The sequence below is a fragment of the Labeo rohita genome, chromosome 7 (assembly GCF_022985175.1).
Source record: "Labeo rohita strain BAU-BD-2019 chromosome 7, IGBB_LRoh.1.0, whole genome shotgun sequence".
In the NCBI taxonomy this organism is placed as follows: Eukaryota; Metazoa; Chordata; class Actinopteri; order Cypriniformes; family Cyprinidae; genus Labeo; species Labeo rohita.
The window spans coordinates 25,049,503-25,076,915 of record NC_066875.1 but is presented as its reverse complement, the minus strand read 5'-3'; the positions used below and the strand labels follow the sequence as shown (position 1 = coordinate 25,076,915).

Sequence of the window (27,413 nt, the reverse complement as noted above, 5' to 3'; positions counted from 1 at the left end):
AAGTTCATATTTTTTTTTTCCACCCTCAGATTCCAGATATTCAAATAGTTGTATCTCAGCCAAATATCATAAATGGAAAGCTTGTTTATTCATCTTTCATATGATCTTAATTTTGACAAATTGACCCTTATATTGGTTTTATTGTCAAGGGTGATATATGGTCATGTGATTATTTACCCCAGCTAAGCCAAGTTGATAACTATAATTTTAATGGAGTAGTTTTTTTTGCATCATTAGACGCCTGTTGGTATAAAGAGCTTTTCTAAAATAGGATTACTAAAAAGTCAAACACTTGACTAGTAGCACCACTAGGTGGCAGGCGAATACGGCTGTTCTTCTCCCAGGTCTCGGCTTTCTCCTATACAGCACATGAGCGCGCTCTGTTAGTAGCTCTGCTTCCCCACCCTCTTCCCCTCTCTCTCTCTCCCTTTCTCTCTTTCTCTCCCTCCCTCCCTCTCTCTTACATTAGAGCTTTCCATCTTTCGCTTGCATCGCACTCGCTTTGACAGTGTTAAATGAAGGCGGTCATCATGGCAGTTTCGGCGCACCTGTACCCAGCTGTGTTTTTCGCTTGCGCGTGGATGTCACTGTTCGGACCGATTTCATGTCACACAGGCGTTATAATCCAGAGAAACGTACGGGACCGAGAGTTTGACAGCCGCGGTGGGCATGTCACTGGCAGAGATGAACCGCTTATCTCAGCGCACAGCCGCGGAGATTACAGCGGGGACCCGGGCGGACCGGCCATGGGAGTTCCCCGAGTCCGGAGGGCATCGACTCCGGAGAAAGTCTCTCTACTCAGCAGCTCTTTCGTCCTTAAAGGGGATGCCACCCACAACCAGGCAATGGTCCACTGGACGGGTGAAAATAGCAGCGTGAGTACCCCCATTCCCCCTGTTCTCTATTGTAATAGTCCCGAAAAGTCATAAGATTAAACGTTGAGTTGTTTATCCTGTCATAAGGTGTGTAGATGCCCTAAGAATTTTTTTTTTCGGGTTGAGAAACAGGTAATGAAGCATCATGAGCTGTTAGGCGGATGTCTGGACCGCAGGTAGATGCTCATAACGACCAGCTTCCATCATCACACAAAACACATCTGCTGTGTATCGAAAGCTTTAGGTTGAGTGTTTGCCAAACCATCCTGCGTGTAATGTGAGCCAGAATGACAGCTGATGCCGAAACGCACCTATTCACCTGCACGCGTCTAGGAAACAAAAGTTCATTGCAAGTCCTAATTAGTATACGCACAATCTGAAGTTTGAGTAGGTTTATTTGGGCTTGCTGAATCATATAAGCGATACAATGTGATTTAGTTACTACAAAAGCTATCAAACGATAGAGCGCGAACAGCTTGGATGCGCTCTGAACAAACGCGCGCTTGTGTGTGTGATGGTAGTTTAGTGAAATGTATCTGGAGGAGACATCTCTCATTTACAAAGCTGCCAAAACAACTCATGAACTGTTTACACAAATTGCGAGCGCCCTGAATAAAACCTACTTTTTAATATCTGAAGTGCTTTCAGGTCACAGTTAGTTCTGTGCTCGGCTTCATTTGCCTTAAGCTAATGATAAAAGTTTAGGAAGGAGATAGATTTTTGCTCAGATCTTTCAGAATTTGTAGTTTGAGTAGCAAGTTTGTCTCAGATGTTTTTCCTAAAATTGCAGACGTACAGTAAAAGTGTAAAAATGTGGATGGTAGGCTATAGTTTTAGGTTTTGGATCAATCTGATGAAAATTTTTTGAGACTTGTAATCTCTGATTTGTGTCTTTAAAACTCTAGAAGAGTTACATAGATCTTTTTTTCAGAAGACAAATGTGAGAAACAGGAGACATACAGTTGAAGTCAAAAGTTTACATACACCTTGCAGAATCTGCAAAATGTTAATTATTTGACCAAAATAAGAGGGATCATACAAAATGCATGTTATTTTTTTATTTAGTACTGACCTGAATAAGATATTTTACATAAAAGATGTTTACATATAGTCTACAAGAGAAAATAATAGCTGAATATATAAAAAATGACCCCATTCAAAAGTTTACATACACTTGATTATTAATACTGTGTTGTTACCTGAATGATCCACAGCTGTTTTTTTTTTCTTTTGTTTTGTTTAGTGATAGTTGTTCATGAGCCCCTTGTTTGCCCGCTTGATTCTTAATACTGTGTTGTTACCTGAATGATCCACAGTTTTTTTTTTTTTGTTATTGTTGTTGTTTAGTGATAGTTGTTCATGAGTCCCTTGTTTGTCCTTAACAGTTAAACTCCCTGCTGCTCTTCAGAAAAATACTTCCTAAGGTTTCACAGATTCTTTGGTTTTTCAGCATTTTTGTGTATTTGAACCCTTTCCAACAATGACTGTATGAGTTTGAGATCCATCTTTTCATACTGAGGACAACTGAGAGACTCATGCAATTATTACAGAAGGTTCAGACACTCACTGATGCTCCAGAAAAAAACTGCATTAAAGCCAGGGGGGTGAAAACATTTTGAATTTGAAGATCAGGGTAAATGTAACTTATTTTGTCTGTTGGGAAACATGTAAGTATCTTCTGTAGCTTCTGAACGGCAGTACTAAATAAAAAAATATGATATTTAGGCAAAATAAGAAAAAGGTACACATCTTCATCTTCACCTCTGGCTCTTAATGCATTGTGTTTCCCTCTGAAGTATCAGTGAGTCACATATGAGTCCCTCAGTTGTCCTCAGTGTAAAAGACGGATCTCAAAAGCATACAGTTATTGTTGAAAATGGTTAAAATACACAAAAATGCTGAAAAACCAGAGTTTTTGGAACCTGAAGTATTTTTCTGAAGAGCAGCAGGGAGTTTAACTGTTAAGGACAAACAAGGGACTCATGAACAACTATCACTAAACAACAACAATAACAAAAAAAAAAAAAACTGTGGATCATTCAGGTAACAACACAGTATTAAGAATCAAGCGTATGTAAACTTTTGAATGAGGTAATTTTTTATAAATTCTACTAAAATTTTGTAACTGTCTTGTATGTGAAACGTCTTATTCAGGTCAGTCCTAAATAAAAAATAACATGCATTTTGTATGACCCCTCTTATTTTGGTAAAATAACATTTTGCAGATACTGCAAGGTGTATGAAAACTTTTGGCCTCAACTGTAACACATCTCTACAAGAGATACACTTTAAAATAAACATTACAAAGGTGTCATTTGTGATTGTTTTCTTTGCTATGGGAATCTCTCGTTAAAACTCTAAATAATAATAATAATAATAAGTATCTGAAAGTTTTACAACACTCTTAACCTGATAGCATTCCACTGTACCACTCGTGGTACACTTCGCATTTACTTAAATTTTACAGGAATGCTTAACCAACACCCAGTTTCAGTTATGAAATACTTTTCCTCTTAACCACAATCTGCTGTGTTTTTCTAAAAGATCTAGAAAAATGTAAACAAAACAGTAATTTTGAGAGGCATGGCATTGACATGCATTATCATGTTTGTTTGTACTGGAGATAAAAAATGTCTGTGGACTGTGCTCTTGTTGCTTCTTTTAATTACTTAAGGTCCTTAAGCAGTAGCTTTGTGAATTATGCAGGTCCTGACTGCTATGTCAGTGTTCTACAGTGAGGAGAGCTGTAACCTCAATTGAGCCGAGCAACCGACCAGGGTTACTATTGTTATCTCAAACTAAAACCATATAAACATGTCATTATGAAATAAACATTAACTGAAATAAAATATAAGGAACTTAAATTAATAAAAACAAACACTGAAAAAAAAAACAAAAGCAACAACTTTAAAATTAAAATGAAAACAGAAAATGTAAGAATAAAGTCTAATATAAAAATATTAACAAAAACTATAACGCTATGTCAATTATAACACTGCAACTGACAGACACACAGTGGGTAGAATAAATGCACAGAGATCAACAGGCATTGTGATACAGCCGCATATGGTCATTTGTCAAGTTTGCTGACAGACTGCATTAGGATTTTACCAGAAGCACATGCATTCTTGAAGATTTCTGCCTTTTAAATTCATGTCTTCTCCAGATTTCCATTCACAACAGGGTTACTTTGGCATTTTGGGATTGTTCAAAATAGACTGACCGCAGTGCCATGTGGGAAAGATGACACCAGAAGAAACTGGCGGCATGTTGCGAGCATTCTCTATTGTGAGAGTGTTGTAATGCGAGACTGTTTATGGGATGTCTTCTTGAAATTGTCTTCAACCTGTGACATGTTTTTCCATATATTCACCTTACTAACCTGCATGAAGATATTGCAAAGCCAGTCCAGCAGAGATGTGTGCACAAATTTAAATCATTTATGCTATCATCTGCTATCATAATAGGAGCACGCAGAATCCATGTTCGATATCAGTTTAATTAAATGAGCACACAAGAGGAAGAAAGATACCAGCATGTCATGATGCTTCAAGAATTTGCAGAGGTTTATAATTAATGGGCATTCTACATGTTTTTGGTTATAGCCCAGTCTTTGGAGAGAGGCAAATATTTCCTGTGCTTTAAGTGTCGAAACAAAGGAAGAACGATCCATCATTATTCCAGAAGGCCTACCTAAGCCCTAGTCCTGCGTGATACTAGACTCCTGACGTAATGCCAGCATCAGAGCCTTTTAATGTGCTGAATGGGTGTTCTTTGTGTTTTCCGTTCTATCTCTCTCTTTTGTTCTGCCTCACTTTCTCTGGGGTGTGCGACCATCTTGATTCATTTATTTTGCCCTCCTGCACTTCTAATGACAAATCTCTTTTCTGTAAATATGCGGAAATATAGTCATCTATCTGGTATTTAGCAGCAGTCTCTGCTGTTGTTTGTGTTTGCAGCGTTGTCAGGAACCATCCATCTGTTTGCCTGCTGATAGCTCTGTTTAGTTAAGACTGAGAGAGAGGAGGGAAAAATGACACAGAAGGCTAAGATACTGCATTTGAGAAAGTCTGAGATATATAGATAGACAGACAGACTCTATTGATTCCCAAAGGGATATTTAGAATAAAGATAGATGGAAAAGGAGTCCAAGGGAGCAATTATAGAAAGATTGCTAACAGTCTTATTCAGCTCGGAGTGTGTGCTTGTTGTTCCCTTGCCTTCATGCTATTAGCAAATCTGATCAAATGAAAGACACATGGCTCATTGACATTTCCAAGGCAGTCCAAAGACGCCACCACCATGTGCGCGTCTCTCCTGAGTCATCATTTTCTTGTTTTCCAAAGCCAGTAGGTTTTCCAATTTTGAAGTTTTAAGGGAAATCTGTAATCAGTTAGAGATTATGTATGATCTACTTGCATATTCACCAGATAATGTGAAAATTTGGCTCTCTAAAATTGATCAAATACCTGTCTTAAAGGGGTCATCGGATGCCGATTTTTTTTTTAAAACAACACCCTTTTTACCTTGTCAAAATGAGCTCTGCAAAAATCATCAGATTCTGAGGGATTGTTCCCCGCCCCTCTCCTCTCTCTGCTGCTCTGAGAGATTGTTTACTTTAGCCACATTTAGCGCGTTTAGCGGCGAAACTTGCTAAATAGCATGTTATTAGGAAAGGTGATTGCAGAGGTTCTTAAAAAATCCTTATACTCACTTCTGCTGTAGAGGAAGCTGGATCACGAATGATTTGCGCGAACATAGACGGATATATGTAGATCGGGAGCCGCATTTCCTTCACAAACAAATGTAATCCACTGCTTCTTCAGCGGCTCAGATGTCGGGAGTAAATGACGACCACTATGTTCATTATTACATCTAGCAACACAACACCTCAGTTGCTCAATCGGAGATGTTCTTGTCTAACATCGAAACAATGGAGGTCGACTGTTACAGCTGGCCTGAGGTAAGACGCTCATGTCAATCAACTACCGTGGGATGCCACACCGACAGGCATCTGAGAATGGATCAGTTTTAAAAAGGGGATATTATTTTTACAGATTTGTTGAAAACCACTGCATGGATTTGTATCATTATAGGGTAGATTTGTACATACACTGCCAACACACATGTTCAAACAACATGTAAAAGTGAAGTTTGCATCTGATGAGCCCTTTAAAATTTATGTGGTGCTGTTCATAATTTTTTTATTAAATGGCCATATGTTTTACACAGTACATTATCTACACATACAGAAACCACCCCTTTTTCAGCTCATCAAAATACGTGTCCAAGCGCGAAAGATGGATGAGCCATTTAAGGTAGTCCCTGGCAAGTAGTTAATAAAAATGTGTCTTGCTTTGCATGTAAATTGGGAATGGAGTGTAAAAACAAGTTGCTATTAAGACACATAGCATGCCTGCAGTATTTCTCTGTCTTTGTCATGTTCTCCTGAAGGCTTACTTCACGAAATAGGCATTCATTCATGGTTCATATACTTAACAGACAGTTAATTTAGCCCCTCCTATGCATGGGCAAAATTGTTAGCACATGTCTTGTCTGTCTGAATCAATATTCCCTAGTTGTTTCTGAATGTTTCTATTTTGCAGTGAGTCAGATTTGGCTTGCAAACATGTGGCAGCAGAGTGGACAAAAAGTGTTTTCCATTCACATTTTTTTTTTAAAGCCTTTCCAAATCCAGTTTTCCAATTCCAATGTTCTTTCAAATATCAGGACTAATTACTGGCATGCCATTGGTGGTTTTGCTCTTTTCAGCACTGAGACTTTAGTTTCTCTGCTTCTATTAGCCCAACTTATTAGAGGCTTACTTGTGGTCCTTTTTCGTTCCACTCCCAATGAGGATTTCTTCCTTTGTTTCCTGGGAGACCTCATCAGAATCTGGAGGGACAGCGCAGGCGGGGAGTTCATGTGCAGCATGCAGAATGTGTTTTATGCATTGGCCTTAGCCCTGCATATGTCATATTGCTCCCCTAGTAGTGTTTTTGAAGGAGTAGTTACCTGTAATTAAGAATGTTGACATCATTTACTCACCCCTAATGTTGTATTATTTTCTATCTTTCATGAAAAACAAATGTCTAAGCTGTTTTTTTACCTTAAGAACATTTATTTATGCTGAAAATAGGAATGGATTGATAAGCTGAAGCTTGAAATTGATGGTAAGGTAACAAACAACCTAAGATGATGATTATTAGGGCATTATGTAATTTTGGGATCGACATCTGCAGTTGAAACATAAAACTGCAAGTTATTTGTGGAGAAATGTGATGAATCTGTGCTGACAATAAGTCGACTGTTGAGTAAGTGTAATTCTGTATTAAAGGCAATACACTTTCATTCTGAAACAGAAAACGCTATCTTCGCTTTGTACAGAATTGAATTATTTATACTATCGTACGGTTGTAATAAAGGCAGACATAATCCATGTTCAGTATCAGTTAAACTAGATGATCAAATAAGAGGAAGAAAGATATCAACATGAGATTTCTGTGTGTAGACAGATTCTACTTGGGTTTTTTTTTTTAACATTTTGTGTGATTCAGGTGGTTGTCTGTGAGTGGATCTGACCAGCTGATTCATTTACATTCATGAGCTCAAGTATTGTATTTTGGCTTAGAAATTTGACACATGTAGAATGTACAAAAGGTGCTTTTGTATTCACCAATGGGCTTCAGCAGACAATGGACCCACTGAATAAATGCAATTCTGCAATCAGTGAATTTTCATTCTGAAATGGATGCATTTATACACTCCTAAACATTATCTTTGCTTTCACATTTCACGTCACAGTTCTGAACTGTGCTGAATAACAAACTACTAAAATAAGCATTAGCATATTTTTCATTATTCAACCTCCAAGCTCCAAAATATCCCATAAGGCACCATAAAGATATCAATATAGTAGTCCATTTGATGTATGTACTTTAGGCCGAGCTCAAGTTTGAAGCTAAACGATAGCTTTGTGTGAGGAAAAGACTGAAATTTAAGCTGTTATTTACTGATAATCTTCACCAGACGGCAGTTCTCAGATCTTCCTTGTATGGAAAGCAGCTCAGATATTCTGCCTGTGATCTCCTTATATATTTTACAAGAGAAAGAAGACAGCGCTGGGGATTAGAACAACACAGGGTGAGAAAATGATGACAAAGCTTGGGAGAGTTATTACTTTAAAGGGATATTTCACCTAAAAATAAAAATGTTGTCATTAATTAGTTACCTTCACCCTCACCATCAAATTAAGATATTTTTGATGAAATCTGAGAGCTTTCTGACTTAGACAGCAACAGACAATACCATACTCAAGACCCTGAAAGGTAGTAAGGATATTGTTAAAATAGTCCAGGTGACAGCAGTTCAACCGTAATGTAATGAAGCAACAAGAATACTTATAATTTACACAACCCTTGAACAACCCTTTGATAAACCCCACAACTATGGACTCATTAAACCTACAGCTGTGAATGAGAGTAGTTGTTGATATCAGATATGTTCATCAATCTAGATTTGTATCACTGTTGGCTTTGATTGAGAATGAATTCCTTTTTCTGCCAGGTCATACCAGCCTGAGGGAATTCATGTCTGTAGATTTTAGTCTTTTCATTATTACTCTGTGCAGTGTATGAAACCACAGAAGAATGCAGAGAGAAAACAGTATGGTGGGTGAGAACTAAATTAGCTTGGAACACAGAAGTGATGATGCCTCGCTGATAAGCTTGTGAGACAGACAGATTGTGTGTTTAAAACCTTCCTCAGAGCCATTAAACAACAGATGATTAACCTGCTCTATCTGCCGTCCATAAGGGTTAATAAAATACAAATTTACAAGACCACTAGTTTTTTATTGTCAGCAGTCACATAAAATTGAATTATTCAGAACAAATGATGCCTGTTGTGTAATTATCTGCTGTTTGTGACAAGAAAAGCTTACAGATATAGATTCAAAGAGCTAGAGAGAACTGTTATTTTGATTAGTCTGATGGCAACATGTTTCTGAAATAAAGCTTGAAGTCTAAAACAAGCAAAAGTTCACATTAGTTGGTTTGTTGGCTATAGTGGTTCAAATGTTTGCATGTTCTTGTTCTGTATATTTTGTTATGTACACAACTCCTGATCATTTAGTGCCACTTTATGCAGTGACTTATGTTGACTGCACACATGCACTGTAAAAAATGAATTTTCAAAGTTGTAAACTAAACAAAGATTGTGGAGTATAAAAGTTTTGTCTTTCTGCTTAAAGGGGTCATCGGATGACCATTTTCCACAAGCTGATATGACTCTTTAGGGTCTTAATGAGAAGTCTATATTATACTTTGGTTAAAATTTCTCAGTGGTGTCGGCGCCGTTATCCTTGTGGTTAGTGCATCGACATACAACGCAACTGCACTTATGGCAACCCGAGTTGGATTCCTGTCTCGAGGTCCTTTGCCGATCCTCTCTCCTCCCACTGCTTTCCTGTCATTTCTCCTACTGTCCTATCTACAAAAATGCATACGAAAATGCATAAAAAAATCTCAGTGGTAGTGTAAAAAAAACCCCTTTTTACCTGGTCAAAATCAGCCCTTTTTAGAGCGAGCCATTCTGTTGCATGTTCCTTTAAATGCTAATGAGCTCTGCTCGCCCCGCCCCTTTCTTACGTGGGGTGACTAACCGCACTGTTTACTTTAGCCACATCTAGCCGCAAAACTTGATACCTAGCATATTATTAAGAAAGGCAATTTGCAAAGATGCATAAAAAACCTTTGTACTCACTTCTGCTGGAGGTGAAGCTAGATTACGAATGATTCGCGCAAAGGTAGACGCATTTATGTAGATCGCTGAGCGCATTTCCTTCAAAAACGAGAGTAAGGTTAATCCTCTGCCTCTTCAGTAGCTCAAATGTCAGGAGTAAATGATGACTGCTATGTTAATTACTACATCCAACAACGAAACTCTTCAATCCTTCAATCAGAGACATCCACACAGTGGCGGTCGGACTGTTACAACTCAACAGGGCGGGACTAAGGTAAGATGGTCATGTCAATCAAGTATCGTGGGAGCACGCTTGGTCACACCGACAAGAAGCTGAGAATATTCATATGAATGTATTTTTGAAGAGTACCGACTGTCTACAAAGTAGTTTCGATGGCATTTTCATTTTATGTGATAAAGTACCATTCATGAGCTCAGCGCTGCTTTGTGTACAGCTGTTACGGGGAAACCCCTGATCCTGCTGGCAGAGAATGAGCCGTCTATAAGAAAAATCAGACTATGTTATAGTTTAAAGGTAAAAATATTAATATTAAAAAGGTGAGTCTGAGATTCTTATTTATTTGACCGTGATTTCACATTTAAAAGGTGAACATTAATTTATTTGTGCTAGTTTTTTTTTTAAATATAGTTTTATAGGAGACTTGGCAAATAATTTTTTCTGAAGTTTGTGGTTACAGGCATCTGTTGTAGGCATTCTCGCTAGTTTTTCTGAGGCTTTTTAAAATATTGTTCATATCGATATCGGAACCAGATTGTATCGACCGAAATTAGGAAATATATTGTGATATAAATTTTGGCCATATCATCCAGCTCTAGGTTATACAAACAGTTACACTACAGTGTGTAGAAAGGGCAGAAAAATAGAGCTTGAAAAAGCTTGAGAATTATAAAGACCGCTTTGCAGAATGAGATTTGTAGTATTCTGTAAAATATTAATTCAGTGATGCTGAACGAGTTATATCAGAGAAAAAAACTTCTAGTAAACGGAAAAGTTTAAGAGCCAAGGACATTTTTATCTTTTCCTTGTAAGTTGCAGTGGCACTCATTCATTTTTTCATTTTTTTTTCCTTGCACAGTTTGTACTCTGATAAATCTGTGAGAATTCAAAAGTTGTGTGTTATTGTACTCATGTTGATAGAGTTCAGTCAAGCTTACATCTGCCACAACATTGTTCTAATAGCACAGCTTTATCTGTGGCTTCAGTGAACTGCCGGTAATAAGACATCTTTATTGCTTTAGTCTCTTAAACCCTAAATGGACCATGTAGGGAAAATTACAGTGAGGATGAAATAATTGGTATGATGTTACTGAAGCATGTTTTCAATGTTAGAGTGGATCTATTTCATGATGAATCCTGTATACGTTCTTTCTTCTCTCTCTTTTTTCTCTCTCTTAATCAGCATGACAGTGCCTTAATGAAGTCGGTACGTAGTGCCTAATGACTCCCTGCCCTCTTCGCGCTAACCTTCAGCTCATACACACACAAATATAAAGGATGATGTCTTTCATATGTAATTTTCAGCAGGACTGACAAGTACCATGAGGAAGGCTCTATGAGCTCTATCAATTTTAATTACCGAGGCACTCAGATAGTTATTGGGATCGTTCAGGTCAGCCAGGATGGCAATAAAAATTCACCCATGAGATGTCAGTCACTATATATACCTCATACTTTTTAATCTTGGTCATTTTAAACAGTAATATAATTTTATTGAATATAGACTGCATGCTTGATTTATTGCCTGCTGTCTGGACATGAAATGGGAGTATTGTAAAGAATTACACATAAATACAAAATTGACCCCCAAAGGACACCAAAACACAATCTTTGCAGCTTCTTTTCCATCCTGATGTTCTTTTATCCCTGTGCCCAGGTTTCATCTGGAATATTCTAGCTGTCTAATTGGAGGAAAAAAATCTTTTACATTTTTCTTAGAGCAAAAGCTGTCATGATTGAGGCATCTGGTAATTTGACATTGAACCTCATTTTTCATGCACTTTCTAACTGAAAACAGTTCACTGTATGAAAGAAACCTGTAGAAAAATGTGTAATATCTTGCAGAAAATTACCTGTACACATCAGTTTACAGACGTTTAGTTCATCTCTAAAATGCAATAATGCAATATGTAATTCAACATACAGGTAAAACACCTGTGAAAAATCAGTACAGATAATTCCCTTATATTAACATGGTAAACTGCACGAAAATTTACGGTCGTTTCCTAGAATGTAGATGCTCAACAGTAAACTTTTTCAATTATTGAGCTTGTGATTAATTGTGTTCTTTCAGTCACCTTCATTCAAAAACTTTGAATGCCCTAACACTGCCTACATGGGAACAGAGACATTATATCTGCACAAAAACGTACAGTCTCAAACCCAGCAAGGCTATAGGATGAGTGTTGATCTTTGGGAAATGACAGTACACTGCCATTGTGAAGCAGACAAAGACTGCTGAACTCCTGTGATGGATTTGTCACACTCTCTGTTTATATACCCTCTTTTGAAGGACAAACAGTATCTCTGTGCTAGGCTGTATTTATGATTTGAGGAGTATAGAGTTTTGAGGTCTATGCAATTAGCATATGCTAAATGGATTCAGTTAGTTGTTATTGTCTGTCTATGGGGCACAGTTACATAATTAGAGCTATAATCATAATCATCATTATGTACGTTATCATCTGTCTGGTATAACTTGAGCTAATTTTAGAAACGTTTTGCTCAAAAATATCTAGATAATACTAAAATGTAACTAGGGGGTGCCCTCAACTAAAAATTTTTCTGGTCGACTAGTAGTCGTTCATTTTAAGCATTAGTCGACTAGTCGCACGTTTATTAGTAAACAATTTAAATCATAATAATAAGCCTTTAATTGCCTACATAGCCTAATAAGCGCTCAACAGCAAAAGTAATGATTTTGTATGCGTCACGGAAAAACAGTAAGAAGGCTGCATTAACATTTTAATAATCTATTGATAAACTAGTGCTTTCTTTGTTTTCGTCTTAAGAGATGAAGTTGGTGACTCGTCATCTCTGCAGAAGGCTATTGGATGCGCTTGTATGCATGTTTCATATGGATTACACAATCTGAGAATATTTGTTTTCCATTTGAATTAGTTCATTTGAAAGTAAACATTTCACTCTCTCTATATATATATATTTCATGTCTGTATAAGGCAAGTATACACAGTTTTTTTCTTGATGCGCTCTAGTTCAGAGACCAAGACGCCAGAAAGTGATTCTGTGTGCTTTAATTATTTTACAAAAGCACAATGTTTTGTTGTTATTGTGAGTCTTTACAGATTTGAAAGATGTATTACTCTTGTCTGTATGACCGAAAATGACAGAGTATTTTAAGAGCAAGCGAGCGCACCGGCGCCTCTATCTGTTATGCAGTAAGCGCACTATTATTCAGCTTGCACACTCTGCACGGACACATTTTTGTACGTTAACGTTGCTACTGCTTACAGTATTTCAGATAAGAAGCCATATTTGAGGTAGATGAAAGATCATTTTGGCATTTGGATGTCCTACCCGATGTATTGTATTACCAGATAGACCAGCTGTTAACTATCTGTCCGTCACAGACTGCGTGACTTCGCCACTTCTTGTGGATTTTTATTTATTTTTTACTGCGACTAATAAACTTTTGGTCGACCAAGCTTCTTCTCGTCGACTAACAATTAATATAAAAGATTCTTACAAATATTAACATTACTAAAGCTGTGCATATATACAGTAAACACTTCTGTTTTGCATATGCTATCAATTGTATATTCCATCATATATCCAAATGTATAAATAACTACCAATACAAATAAGTAAAACAAATCCAGGGTAGTTTTTCCTCGCTGTGTCTTTTGTAATCTTAACTTTGTTTTCAGGATGTACGGTGAACCCTAACTGCCATAAAATTGTGTAGAAGCCAGCCAATCAGATTAAAGCTTGCCAGATCAAGAAAATGCCTGCCAGTTTTTGTGGAATATCAGACGGTCATGAACGAACTGTGGGCGGTCTGTAGTTGTGCCGTCTGAGACGAGTACTCCAGTAACATTTGGATTGTTTTGAACCCTAGCATTAACTAACTTGCAGATATAGGTTTGTTTTCTGGCATAAAACTCTCCCAAGAAAACCCATTCAGCTCTCTATGTGATTAATTAATTTAATATATAGTATTTCTGAGCATTGTAGCTTTTCAAACACACTAAACCTGTAAATGTATTTTACCAAACAGCGTACTTCATTCCTCTCAGTTTGTGTTTATATGAGAGACGCTGTATTGTGGTGTGAGTATAGTGATGTGTGTGGGTGTGTTGTCCATAGCGACAGATTACATATAACTGCAGACTTACAGACGTAAATGTTTTTTTCCACAGAAAGAAGCATAATAGTTGTTATTACTTTCTGTAACCTGATGCTAATGTCTTTACATTAGTAAAATGTAGATTTTAATTCTTTCTGCTTCACTGAAATCTATTGTCCAGTGTTATATATGTGAGCACATTTCAATTTAAGATCTAATCTATTGTATTTTGCCGACTTGGGGTTTTGTGTTATAGGTGAGAAAAAATGTAATTTCCCTATGAATATGTGATTGACTTTGATATGCTTAATGTATCTGCTTGTTCATCATACTGAGCAGGGTAGTGGCAAAAATACCCATGACCAGCTGCTTGCACAGAGAGGTCAAGGCCTTGGAACACACACACACACATACACACGCCGTTGTGCCATATACCATTATGCGCCATAATATCACAGCCATATGGCTCTTGTTCTCAAGTCTTAGTGTTGCCTATTGAAATGTGCTGTCATATGTGTGTCTTTGCACATTTAGCATGTTGTGAAATGTTAAATATAATCACCCACAGATCTGACTGTTTTGTGTGTATGTGAGAATTTGATCGACTGTATGAGTCACACTTTCTCTGTCTGTCTGTGAAGTGAATCCCATAGTCCTGCCCCCTCAAAGCCACCAAATGCAGCTTCGCTCCATATCCTCCATATATTTGTCTGCTATTTTTGTCTGTCCTCTATGGAAGCTTGTTTCTGCCACAAGATAAAAAATAAAAAAAGGTAATTGGAACTTTTCATCTCTCAATGCAGACTTTTTCTCGCAATTCTGAGACTATATTTCACAATTAATGCAGAATTGCAAGATATAAACTCTTTTGTAAGTGCTCATAATGTCATACTTTTTACATATTTATTTACAAGTGTGTATATATAAAAATAGAGATAGACAGAGCGCTTGGGAACTGCGCTCTCTCTTTTTTTCCTTTGTCTGTCTCTGCTTCCCTTGGTTTGAATTCAGTGCTCGCTTCCTTGGATTTGTAAAACTCAGCTCAGATTGAGTATGACTGAAGAGGGAGGCTTTTGGGTTCAGTTGTATAATCTCTTGTCTTGATCAGTTGTTGGGTTGTGGTAAAGAGGGCTGCTTGTCACAGATCCACTACCTCTCTCTCTTCTCTCTATAGCAGACCCATTTATATATAGCTACAACGCACAGAGCTGACAGGGAATATGACATGGGTAATTCAATCAACAGAAAAGAAGGACAAGATTCTCTCTCGCTGACTTTCTCTCCCTTGAGGGGGTTTTCCTGTTACAGCGGCGCTTAGTTCGCTAGTGAGCATTTCGAGATCTGTCTTTTCTGCTCCGGTTAAATTTGACCGGAGTCAAATCTAAGCACTAACATTAAATGAGGTATGTGTAAAAGTATGTATTTTCAAAGTCATTTAGTTGATGGGTTGCCTGAATGACTAATCGACTGCTCTACCTTAAAAGTAGTCTGTTTTCAATCAGATCCGAATTCTTACTTATGTAAGGCACGTTCTTGCATTCAAAAACCGCTAGACTGCAAAGGACTGGAATAAAATTGGGATAATGAATGGAATAGGAATGGAATCATTTTGGTACTTTGAAACAGCATCGTAAAAAATGCAACTCTGATGGCACAAAATGCTCAAAATTGTAATTGGCACACAGTTTTCACAGACATCTGTCTATTTGTACGGAAGTAGTAGTGCAACATTAAAAGCAATGAATATAAAAAATTTCTGAGATATTCTTTAAACCGTCTAAAAGCTAAATTTAAAGTTCTACCTCTAACAATACAGATATGAGAAGAAAATATATCTTCTAAAGCCTATTTAAAATAGTATTTAAAGTAGGCGTAGTTATGATCGTGCATGTGTATGGCTGTAGTGGCAGTGCTTTAGGGATTAAGGATCAACTTTAGACTAAGAAGATGCTTGAAGTTTTTTTGAAGATATGTTTTTTTTTGTATTTTCAGTGTTTTTAGACAGCTTAAAAACTTCTTTTGAAGTATTTTGAAGTCAAGCCTATTTTTGTCATCAAATTTATGAATCATAGCCTCTTGAAAGCCACAATTCTCCCAAGTGCTGTTGTTACTTAACTTTTAATAAAGTGTAAAGCAGAAGCAAAATTAAAATCCCCTTTTATGGTTCAGGCTTCCAAAATATAGATGAATTTAAAAATGTTTTTATTCTGTGACAGACACTTCTGAGAAAATAATTTCAAAAGAAAAACATAAATTTGTCAAATATATATGTATGTGTGTGTGTGTGTGTGTGTGTGTGTGTGTGTGTGTACACCGATCAGGCATAACATTATGACCACCTTCCTATGTGATCCTGGACCACAAAACCAGTCGTAAGTAGCATGAGTATATTTGTAGCAATAGCCAACAATTCATTGTTATGGGTCAAATTGATCCTTTTTTTTTATACCAAAAATCATTAGGATATTAAGTAAAGATCATGTTCCATGAAGATATTTTGTAAATTTCCTACTGTAAATATATCAAAACTTAATTTTCTTTGGATTTTCTCAATATTTTGATTTTTTTTGCACCCTCAGTTTCCAGATTTTCAAATAGTTGTATCTTGCCCAAACCATACATCACTGGAAAGCTTATTTATTTAGCTTTCAAGTGATTTAGGTTTTGTGTTGGTCCCCCTTTTGCTGGCAAACCGTCCTGACTAATGGACCCCAGTAGACCCCTGAAGGTGTGCTGTGGTATCTGGCATCAAGATGTTAGCAGCAGATCCTTTAAGTCCTGTAATTTGCGAGGTGGGGCCTCCATGGATTGGACTTGTTTGTTCAGCACATCTTAAAGATGCTCAATTGGATTGAGATCTGGGGAATTTGGAGGCCAAGTCAACACCTCAAACTCGTGCTCCTCAAGCCATTTCTGAACCATTTTTGCTTTGTGGCAGGGTGCATTATACTGTTGAAAGAGGTTACTGTGTATTCTGACACCTTTCCATCAGAACCAGCATTAACTTCTTGAGCATTTCAGTAGCTCGACTGTTGGATCGGATCACACGGGCCAGCCTTCGCTCCCCACGTGCATCAATGGACATTGGCTACACATGAACCTGTCGCCAGTTCACCACTGTTCCTTCCTTAGACCCCTTTTGATAGATACTGACCACTGCAGACTGGGAACACCCCACAAGAGTTGCCATTTTGGAGATGCTCTGACCCAGACGTCTAGCCATCACAATTTGGCCCTTGCTAAAAATCCTTACGCTTGGCCATTTTCTGCTTCTGACACATCAACTTTGAGGTCAAAATGTTCACTTGCTGCCTAATGCATTGTTTTGTCATGGGAAAATAATTTTGCATTGCATCAGTTGATACTTGAACAAAGCTACATAATGCTGAGCAATTGCTGATTCAGTCTTGAAGAAAGTGATCTGGTGCAAAAGAGTAGAGCTGTTAGTGTCCTCCATTTCCCCATGACTTCTGTTGTGGTCACTGATTCATTTAATCTGTGATAAAGAGCATCTGTGGTAAATATTTGTGAGTAACATTTACAGCTTCTCACTTAAAACTGATCAGCCCCAGCATTTAGACTTTTGCAAATCTCACATACAAGGATTGTGTAAATAAACCATTTGGAGTTATTACATTGGAGCTTAGAAACTGATCTTTATTTAGAACTGACAGGGCTGGTTATCTGGCTTTAGTTTGGTATCATTTTTTGTTTGTTTTTCCTCTCATGTTTTAGAGATTAACCTTCTTTGATACTTCAGACAGTGAAATGTAGCTTAGCATGTTTTGAGCCATTGTCAGCAGAACCTGTTTTGCCTGTGAAAGAGAGATGCACAAAGAGCTGTGGTTGTCTGATGATGAAATGCAGCCGAATGACCTGGGAAAGGGTTATTGTGTGGCCCACAGTAGGACCTCTGTAATGTTATATTTCTGTTCAGACTACATTGATGGAGCTGTGAGAAAAGGCTATCAATGATCCGTCACCTGCAGCATCCTCACATGCGATATACAGTAGCTGACTAGCAGAGACTCCTTCTTTATGTTTACAGACGTAACATAATGACACAAAGACGAATGGCGACATGCTTGTATTTCCCTCAAAAACCTACCAGTACAACTCATATTAGAAAACATTATTACAATATTAATGTTGTTAATTGGGCTAAGGTAAGAAGATAATTTTGAATGCTAGCTTGCTATGTACATGCTCAGAAATTGATTTTGGATCATTTTTAACCAAAAAAGGTACAAACTGCAGCTTTAAGTTATAAATATGTGACCCTGGACCACAAAACCAGACATATATAGCATGGGTGTATTTGTAGCGATAACCAACAATACATTGTATGGGTCAAAAAGATCAGTTTAGCTTTTATGCCAAAAATCATTAGGATATTAAGAAGATCATGTTCCATGAAGATATTTTTTGAATTTCCTACCGTAAATATATCAAAACTTATTTTTTGATTAGTAATGTGCATTGAAAAGAATTTAATTGGGACAACTCTAAAGGCGATTTTCTTGACCAAATATTGTTCTATCCTAACAAAGCTTATTTATTCAGCTTTCAGATGTATAAATCTCAATTTCATAAAATTGACCCTTATGACTGGTTATGTGGTCCAGGGTCACATATATATTATTACTTAATCATAGCTATTACTTAATGAAACAAAACAATATCGAAAAAGGATAAAAATGGGTAATTTCATTTGAATTACTACTTAATTTTATTTATGCATTATTAATCATCACATTATTGTAATCAACTGCTTACTATGTATCGCCACCTTGAATTATAAGGTTCTGTCTTGAGTTTCGAAGATTTTGAGTTCTATAGACTTCTGTAAATAGAACCTTTTTTGTTTTCTAAAAAAAGGCCCAAAATGTACACAGCTTACAAAAGAAACATCACATAATGTAAATAAGTTGTCACAGAATAACTCAATAACTGTGAATAACTCAATTGTTTTTTTATTTTTTATTTTATGGCCATTTTTCTTTGACAGGACAGTAGAGATGAGTGAGAAAATGAGTGGGGGAGGGGATTGGGAAAGGTCCACAAGGTGGGATTCGATCTCGGGATACTCGAGCAACTGCAACATATGTCAACGTGAATAACTCAATTATCACAATATGCCAGGTAGAACCTTATAAATCCAAGGTGATGATATATATATATATATATATACATACATATATGTGCATCATATCTTAAACAAAATAAAAAAAAAAATCATATTCATTTCAGCAAAAAGCTTAATGACATCATCAGGAAACTTCTGCTACAGAATCAACCATACCTTTCTGCCGAAGCTTAAAATAGCTACATACATAAAAGAGTCAGGAATCAAGAATCCTGCTCTCCTGTGTGTGTGTGTGTGTGTGTGTGTGTGTGCTGCTCAAGGCTCCTTTCTGTCCTCGTCTGGTAGATGCTGGACAAAGGCCCTCAGCTTTCTATATTGTTGTCTTTGCCTGACTGATTCCCCCTGCAGCAGCACAGGGAGACATTTTTTTTTCCTCTTAGCTTGTTCTTTTTAGCTGTTTGTTTCTCTTTCTCTTTCCTTTTCTTTTATTTATCTCAGTGTATTTTTGTGTCTAATTGTCTTGTATTCTTTATTGTTTTGTTCTGGTGAAATCTCGCCCATTCTCTTTTTTCCTTTTTCCAGCCACATTTTCCCGATCTCCAGGCTTTTATATTTTGGTGTCTGGTGTTCTGACTGAATCTTGACCTCAGTCATTCTCTGGGCTGGACAAATGACTAAGACGTCCTCTTTCCCTGGAGCCATTCTATTTTTCATTCCCATTCACACAAAGACACACACATTCTTCCTCCACTCTCCTTTTTCTCGTTCTTATTTTCTTTTTAGCTCCCTCTCTTCATTTTGTAACAACAGTCTGGGGAGAACCACAAAAATCCTGAAAGATTCTTTTCTTCCACTTATTTTATTCCTTCAGGCAGTGGAATTTACAGTAAATCTCTCTCTGTGTTGCTGCACCGCGTTGGCTGTAATCTCCTTTCAATCTTCCTCTTCTCTTTCCCCACCCTGATCCCATGATCACGGTGATGTTCCAAGTCTTAAGTGGAGCTGAGTGCTCGTGTAATCAAATTCCCCATGGTTTACCACATCACGGCGGTTACAGTCAGATGTACGAGCCCATGACCCGTGACCCCAGCTCGGATTTGGGACAAAGCCAATCACGGAGCGGGGTCAACCCGTAGACCATTATGTTTCTCACTAAATTTCAGCTCTGACCTTCTGTTTTCCTCTGAGAAGAGAAGTGACTTCTGTTCTGTTCTAAATAAGTGTGAACATGTTGCATGTGTGCGTGTTTGAATGTCTGTAATGAATTATTTATATTAAATTTGATTTTAACCTTTTAACTTCGCTAGTTCTAAATTCTCTCCAAAATTTGTATTCATTTGATGCACTGGAAGAGCTTGCCTTAGGATTGTAGACCATTTTATTGCACATTCACAGTCCCAGCAGGTGAAAAGGAGTGGAAACTGATTGATGAAGCAGAACATTATAATCAATGGGCAGTGTTGGAAGGCTGAGCTGTACACTAGTCAGTCTCTGTACATCACAGATTGAACTAAGCCATTGTGCAAACTCTGACTCTTTCCTTTTTAATAGTTCTGGGCTTGCTACCAGAAAGGTAGTTTGTTTGTGCGTTCACTGACACTGAAATTATTTTTCTTCATTATTTTTGTTTTCTTTGCGCACAAAACGTATTCTCATAGCTTCATAAAATTGAACCACTGATGTCACATGAACTATTTTAACAAGCTCCTTACCGCCTTTCTGGGCCTGGAACATGGCAGTTGTGTTGCTGATATGCAGGGTCAGAAAGCTCTCGAATATCAAAAAAATCTTAATTTGTATTCTGAAGATGAACAAAGGACTTACGAGTTTGGAACGACATGAGGGTGAGTAATTAATGACAGAATTTTTATTTTTGGGTGAACTGTCATTTTAAGCTTGATTTCTTGAACCCCTAGTGTCATGGCTGCTTTTGACCTTTTTACTATTTATGGATTACTAGTATTGAACTCTATAATTAACTTTGTGTGAATTCAACATCCTTTATATATCTGTGTTTACATTAGTGCATTAGTTCACAGTTTTTATCAAACAGACAAATTGCTCCTTGTTCTTTTCACTTAAAGGGGTCATCGGATGCCCATTTTCCACAAGTTGATATGATTTTTTAGGGTCTTAATGAAAGGTCTGTAATGTACTTTGGTTAAAAATTCTCAGTGGTTGTGTAAAACAACACCTTTTTTACCTTGTCAAAATGAGCTCTGCAAAAATCATCCCATTCTGAGGGATTGTTCCTTTAAATGCAAATGAGCTCTGCTCGCCCCGCCCCTCTCTAAGTGACAAGCCTGTTTACTTTAGCCGCTTTTAGCCACGTTTAGCCACTAAACTTGCTAACTAGCACGTTATTAGGAAAGACGATCGCAAAGATTCATAAAAAAAACCTTATACTCACTTCTGTTGTAAGTGAAGCTGGATCATGAATGATCTGCGCGAACATAGACGGGAGCCGCATTCCCTTTACAAACAAATGTAATCCACTGCATCTTCAGCGGCTCAGATGTCGGGAGTAAATGATGACCACTACGTTCATTATTACATCCGTCAACACAACACCTCAGTCGCTCAGTCAGAGATATTCTTGTCTACTCCGGCATCGAAACAATGGAGATCGGACTGTGACAGCTGATCTAAGGTAAGACGCTCGTGTCAATCAGCTATCGTGGATGCAGCCTCTGTCGGTGTTACATCTGAGAATGGTTCGATTTGAAAAAGGGGATATTATTTTTACAGATTAATTAACAATCACTGCATGGATTTTTATCATTATAGGGTAGATTTGTACATACACTGCCAACACACATTAATGTTCAAACAACATGAAAAAGTGAACTTTGCATCCAGTGACCCCTTTAAGTTCACTGATGTAGTACAAACCTCTTCCATGTTTGCAGGAATCGCTTGTAGGAACTGCTAGATATTTCGTTTCAAATTTTTCAGCTACCGCAACACAGAAGCCCAGTGCAAATGAATAGCATCTGTTTCACTGGTCCATTGAAGTAAATTGGAAATCTTGCAACTTTCTCCGGTTCCCATCCAGAACAAATGTTTTATATGGACGCATTTAGATTTTTCCTTGAAATACAAGATTTAAAAAGCTGTTGCGAGAATTAGGTAAATGTTCTGACTTTCATCGCATCCCAATAAGTGTTTGTATTGTGTTACCACAGCGATGCCAGGGGAAGCTGCAGGACTCCACTAGTTATGTAGGCTTGAAGTATCAATGAACTGTGGATTTATCTGTTGCCAAGAACACATGTGTCATAAAAGGGATGGGCACTAAGCCATGATGAAAGAGTGAGATCTCAACCAACGATGCACAAAGAACTCACTTCTGGAACAGACTAACCAGCTTAAATGGAAGATCAAAAGAAAAAGCATGTAGGTTGAATAAAGAAGGAGTCGTTTGCTTAATCACTGTGTGACTATTCATCCATTACTAACAAATCAGCGTTATGTTAATCTTCAACTAGTATGGGAATGTAGCCATAAGGATCAACAATGCCAATGACAAATTATCATAAGTTTCCATTTTACTTTTAATCACGCTGCAGTTTGGAAGGTTGTTGACTTAAATGTTTGTTTAATGTGTTTCTGAATGTTAAGATGAGGTCACTGATTTTGGCAGGTCAGTTTAAAGGGCAAGTTCACCCAAAAATGAAGTAAAAAATGAAGTTCTGTCAGTAATTAAAATAACCTCATGTCGTTCCAAACCCTTAAAGCCTTTGTTCATCTTCAGAAAACAAATGAAGATTTTTGTGATGAAATCAGAGAGCTTTCTGACCCTTCAAAGACAGAAACGCAACTACCACATTCGAAGCCCAGAAAGGTAGTAAGGACATTTTTGTTTTCTTTGTGCACAAAGACTTGAAAAACAGTAACATTGAGACAGTTTCCAAAATATGAGTAAATCATGACTGCATTTTTATGTTTGCTTTAACTGTTATTTTAATGTGCAGCACCGTGTCTGTGCAGCTGACCAGCTGTAGATTTTTTTGAACTGACATATGATTCTGTAGGATTCTTTTAGCAAGGGCAATCTTCTAGGAGTAAGAGGTCAACTCATGGTCAGACCAAGGTGAGTGAGTGCAACAGGAGTTGGATATGATGAGAACTGATTCAGTGTTTTGACTGCAGCTGTCACCATCAAAAGGCAGCCTTTAAGCTCATTAGAAAGAAGTCAACACAATATGCTATGTTTTGTTAAACAGAGTTGGCGGTTTGTTAACATTGAACTTTTGTACGATGGCTTCCTTTGTAACCCAGCAGCACTGTAATTAGTGTGGCTGACCCCAGGGTCACCAGAAGCAGGGCTGTGTTGATAGCACCTGGGCAGGTAACTGAGGACACTCCATCAGCACCCTTTCAGCTTTCATGGGGCATTGCTCTTGATGAGAGAGGGGGGGGGGATGGATTGGGAGCATTTTACCGGGCACTCATATTAAGGTCAGTGTGGTTTGCCAGGACTGTTAGAGCAGGAATTTTGATCTAGTCTTGCCAAATGAACACTAAATGCCCCTTTTAGTGGACGTAATTCCTTTCTGTGGCAACATCTTTGGCGCATTGCCTAATGCACCCTGCCTTTCCCCTTCGATAGCAAATTCATGAATTTCTGCAATGCACTGAGGCCAGTGCGATGTTAGGATGCTCATGGAGTTCAACCTGTTTTATTTTGTTATAGTGTTTAATCATGTAAACTAAAGGTAATAAAGCAGGGATCAGAAATCTGACTCTACCTCAGAAATAAATGAGGGCTCAGACACTTCTCCGCTACTAAAGATACTGGGTAGCTCTAGTTTTTGTCGCTATGCCTGTGAAGAGAAACTTTCAGAATATAAAGCATTTTCATTTGGCTTTGAATAGAGTGTGAAATGCCAGGCACCTCTCGGGCTAAGAATAGCTGAGTGTTTGACGTCAAGCACGGCTTCACATGTAGAAATGGATAAACAACAAAAGTCAGAAAGTGCTTTTGAGAAGTTTACTCATCCAATCTTTACCGTGACTTTCTATTCCTGGCATGATTTGGAGATGTGAAGAGCAAAAGGTATGTAGGTGGGCATTTTTGCTGTTGCAAAAATAGCAAAGATATCTAAGAAATCTACAATATCATTCAAAAGTTTTTTATATGCTGACCAAGGCTGCATGATTAAAAATACTGTAAAACAATAAAATTGTGAATTACTATTACAGTTTATATTTCAAAACATATTTATAATAAATAAATTTAATGTGATTGGCTGCCAAGCTGAATTTTAAGCATCATTACTACAGTCTTCAGTGTCATATAATCCTTCAGAAATCATTCTAATATGCAGATTTGCTGCTCAAGAAACATTTCTCATTATTATCAATACTGAAAACTGCTCAAAGGGGTCATCGGATGCCCATTTTCAACAAGTTGATATGATTCTTTAGGGTCTTAATGAGAAGTCTTTAACATACTTTAGTTAAAACTTTTCAGTGGTAGTGTAAAAGACACCCTTTTTACCTTGTCAAAATCAGCCCTTTTTAGAGCGAGCCATTCTGTTGCATTTGCCTTTAAATGCTAATAAGCTCTGCTCACCCCGCCCCTCTCTAATGTGGGTTGACGAGCCGTAATGTTTACTTTAGCTGCATTTAGCCGTGAAACGTACTAACTAGCACATTATTAAGAAAGGCGATTTGCAAAGATGCATAAAAAACCCTTATACTCACTTCTGCTGTAGGTCAAGATGGATCAAGAATGATTTACACGAACGTAGACGCATTTATGTAGATCACTGGGTGCATTTCCTTCAAAAACAAAAGTAACATTAATCCTTTGCATTTGTTAGATGTAGGGAGTAAATGATGATTGCTATGTCATTATTATATCCAGCGGCAGAACACCTGAATCGCTTAGTCTGAGACATTTTTGTCTTCCCCTGCACCGGAGTCGACACAATGGCGGTCACACTGTTCTCAGCTCATTTAGGGCGGGTCTAAAGTAAGACGCCAGTGTCAATCAGCTATCATGGGAGTGGCCTTGGTCGATGTGACATCACACTGACAGGAAGCTCAGAATGGCCTAATTTGAAAAATGGGATATTACGTATAAAGATTAAAAAAATACTACTGGGTGGATTTTTATCATTATAGGGTGGTTGTGTACACACACTGCCAACACACATTTATGTTCAATTACTCCGATTACTCCTTTAATATTTTTGTGGAAACAGTGATACTTTTTTTCCAGAATTCTTTGATGATTCGAAAGTTCAAAATAACAGCATTTACATTTTTGTATCATAATACGTTTCTTTACTGTCACTTTTGATCAATTGTCCTTGCTGGAAAAAAAGAAGTAATGAACATTAGTATATATTTAACAAAAATGTGATATTTATTCTGCAGGGTGACTTGGATTTATCGTTCTTACATCAGTAAAATAATTTTTAAAAGTAGAATTAACAAGCACTATGATTGCCATTTAATGCTTTTGTAATGTATCTGATGTCCATCTTCTTGACTGTCCATATTTGTAATGCTTTAGAAAATAGTTCACCGAACCACACATAAAACACTGTGTATATTTTCATTTAGAAGCTCATTGGTATGATGAGCACTAGACATCAAGAAGACAGGGATAGAAACTGTGCTCACTTAGAACCTGTGGTGCAGACTGGGCATTCACACTGTGATTGGTTGTCATTGTGATTGCATGGTCATGTGAATACCAGTGGTGTCTACAAATGTGAAAGCATATCATCTCTTGCATATCAATGGGTTAGTAGTCATCCACAGTTTTCCATAAAAAAAGAACAGGTAAAAACTTTGATATGGGAAATGAGAAACAGATGGAGACCAAGGAAAAAATTCTATAGAATGCAAATTGCTGTGCTGCGTCCTTAGAGCTGAGAATGACCTGTCATTGTGGAAATTGAATGAATATGATAATAGCCATTAAAGGAAGCATCTGTCTTCCTGATGGTAAAACTCCACTAAATGCAACTTTCAAACTCTGAGATGTGCTGTAATTGAAAAACTCAAGCAACTGGATCAGGAGCTGTTCATCAACCGCAAGGGAGTATTTACACTTGGTTGTGCATTTTGGTGATAATATAGCTATCTGATCTTGAAAAGACCAAGATTTATATGGGTCTTTTATGTGGCCGAGTATGAGTGGAATACTTATATCCAATTAGATAGTGATCCAATGAATAATAACCCTTAAATACATGGTATTCATAAAATATGCTTTTTCCTTGCCACCATATTAATTCATAGAAAAATCTCAAATATTTTTATTTGTTTAGTTAGCCACCAAGGCAAACGTCTCTTTGTGTATGTGTTAATGAGTCAGACAGGTGAGATAGTTCTGGTTAAGCACGTTTTATTTGAATTAGGGTCTTTCCTCTGTGCCACTGGGCTACTTAAGGGCCAATAACACACTTCATTACTGTCATTTGAGCTTTAATTACTCACTGCCCTTAGTGGGGCCATACCATCAGCTGTATGGAGCTAATTAACACACTATAATTAGTTAGCTTAGGATGGAAACTGTGCACCTTGGAGTTGCAGAGGAGCTCCTCCAAGTTCTAAAGGTTTGGGGTCAGTAATGACTGCTGAAAAGCTATCACAGGAATAAAATGTAAAATATACTAAAATAGAAAAATGTTATTTTAAATAACAAAATAAATAAGTAAAATTCACAGTCTCCAGATGGCTTGCTGGCATAGTGATTAGTCATAAGAAGGTTCAATTCATGCCTGCACTTACATATTTTTCAATAAACCAAGCAAAGCTGCAATTGTATATCTGTTTTCGGATCATTTTAATGTTTTAAAAAGGGGTCATCGGATGCAAAGCTCTCTTTTACATGTTGTTTGAACATAAATGTGTGTTGGCGGTGTGTGTACACAACCACCCTATAATGATAAAAATCCACCCAGTGGTATTTTTGTCATCTTTATAAGTAATATCCCCTTTTTCAAATCAAACCATTCTCAGCTTCTTGTCTACGTGACATCACACTGACCAAGGCCTCTCCCACGATAGTTGATTGACACGGCCGTCTTACCTTAGACCCGCCCTGATGAGCTGTAACAGTCCGACCGCCATTGTGTTGACTGGTGCAGGTGAAGACAAGAATGTCTCAGATTGAGTGATTGAGGTGTTTTATTATTGGATGAAATAATGAACATAGCAGTCATCATTTGCTCCTGACATCTGAGCCGCTAAAGATGTAGAGGATTAACGTTACTTTCGTTTTAGAAGGAAATGTGCCCGGCGATCTACGTTTTGCGCAAATCTTTTGTGATCCAGCTTCACCAAGGGTTTTTATGCTTCTTTGCAAATTGCCTTTCTTAATAATGTGTTAGTTAGCAAGTTTCACAGCTAAATGCGGCTAAA

At 37.5% G+C, this 27,413-nt stretch overlaps 1 protein-coding gene across 3 annotated transcripts in view; it reads left to right on the top strand.

Moving 5' to 3' along the window:
- The first annotated feature begins 437 nt into the window (after positions 1-437).
- Positions 438-27,413, top strand: part of sorcs2 (sortilin-related VPS10 domain containing receptor 2) — a 205,584-nt gene continuing 178,608 nt past the window's right edge. For 2 of the 3 annotated variants that reach the window (XM_051115696.1, XM_051115695.1), the window contains exon 1: positions 439-875. In XM_051115696.1, coding sequence (XP_050971653.1) covers positions 516-875 — 360 coding nt within the window. In that variant the 5' untranslated portion in view covers positions 439-515. Of the gene's footprint in view, positions 876-27,413 lie in introns of all 3 variants that reach the window. The other variant, XM_051115694.1, reaches the window with a different exon arrangement.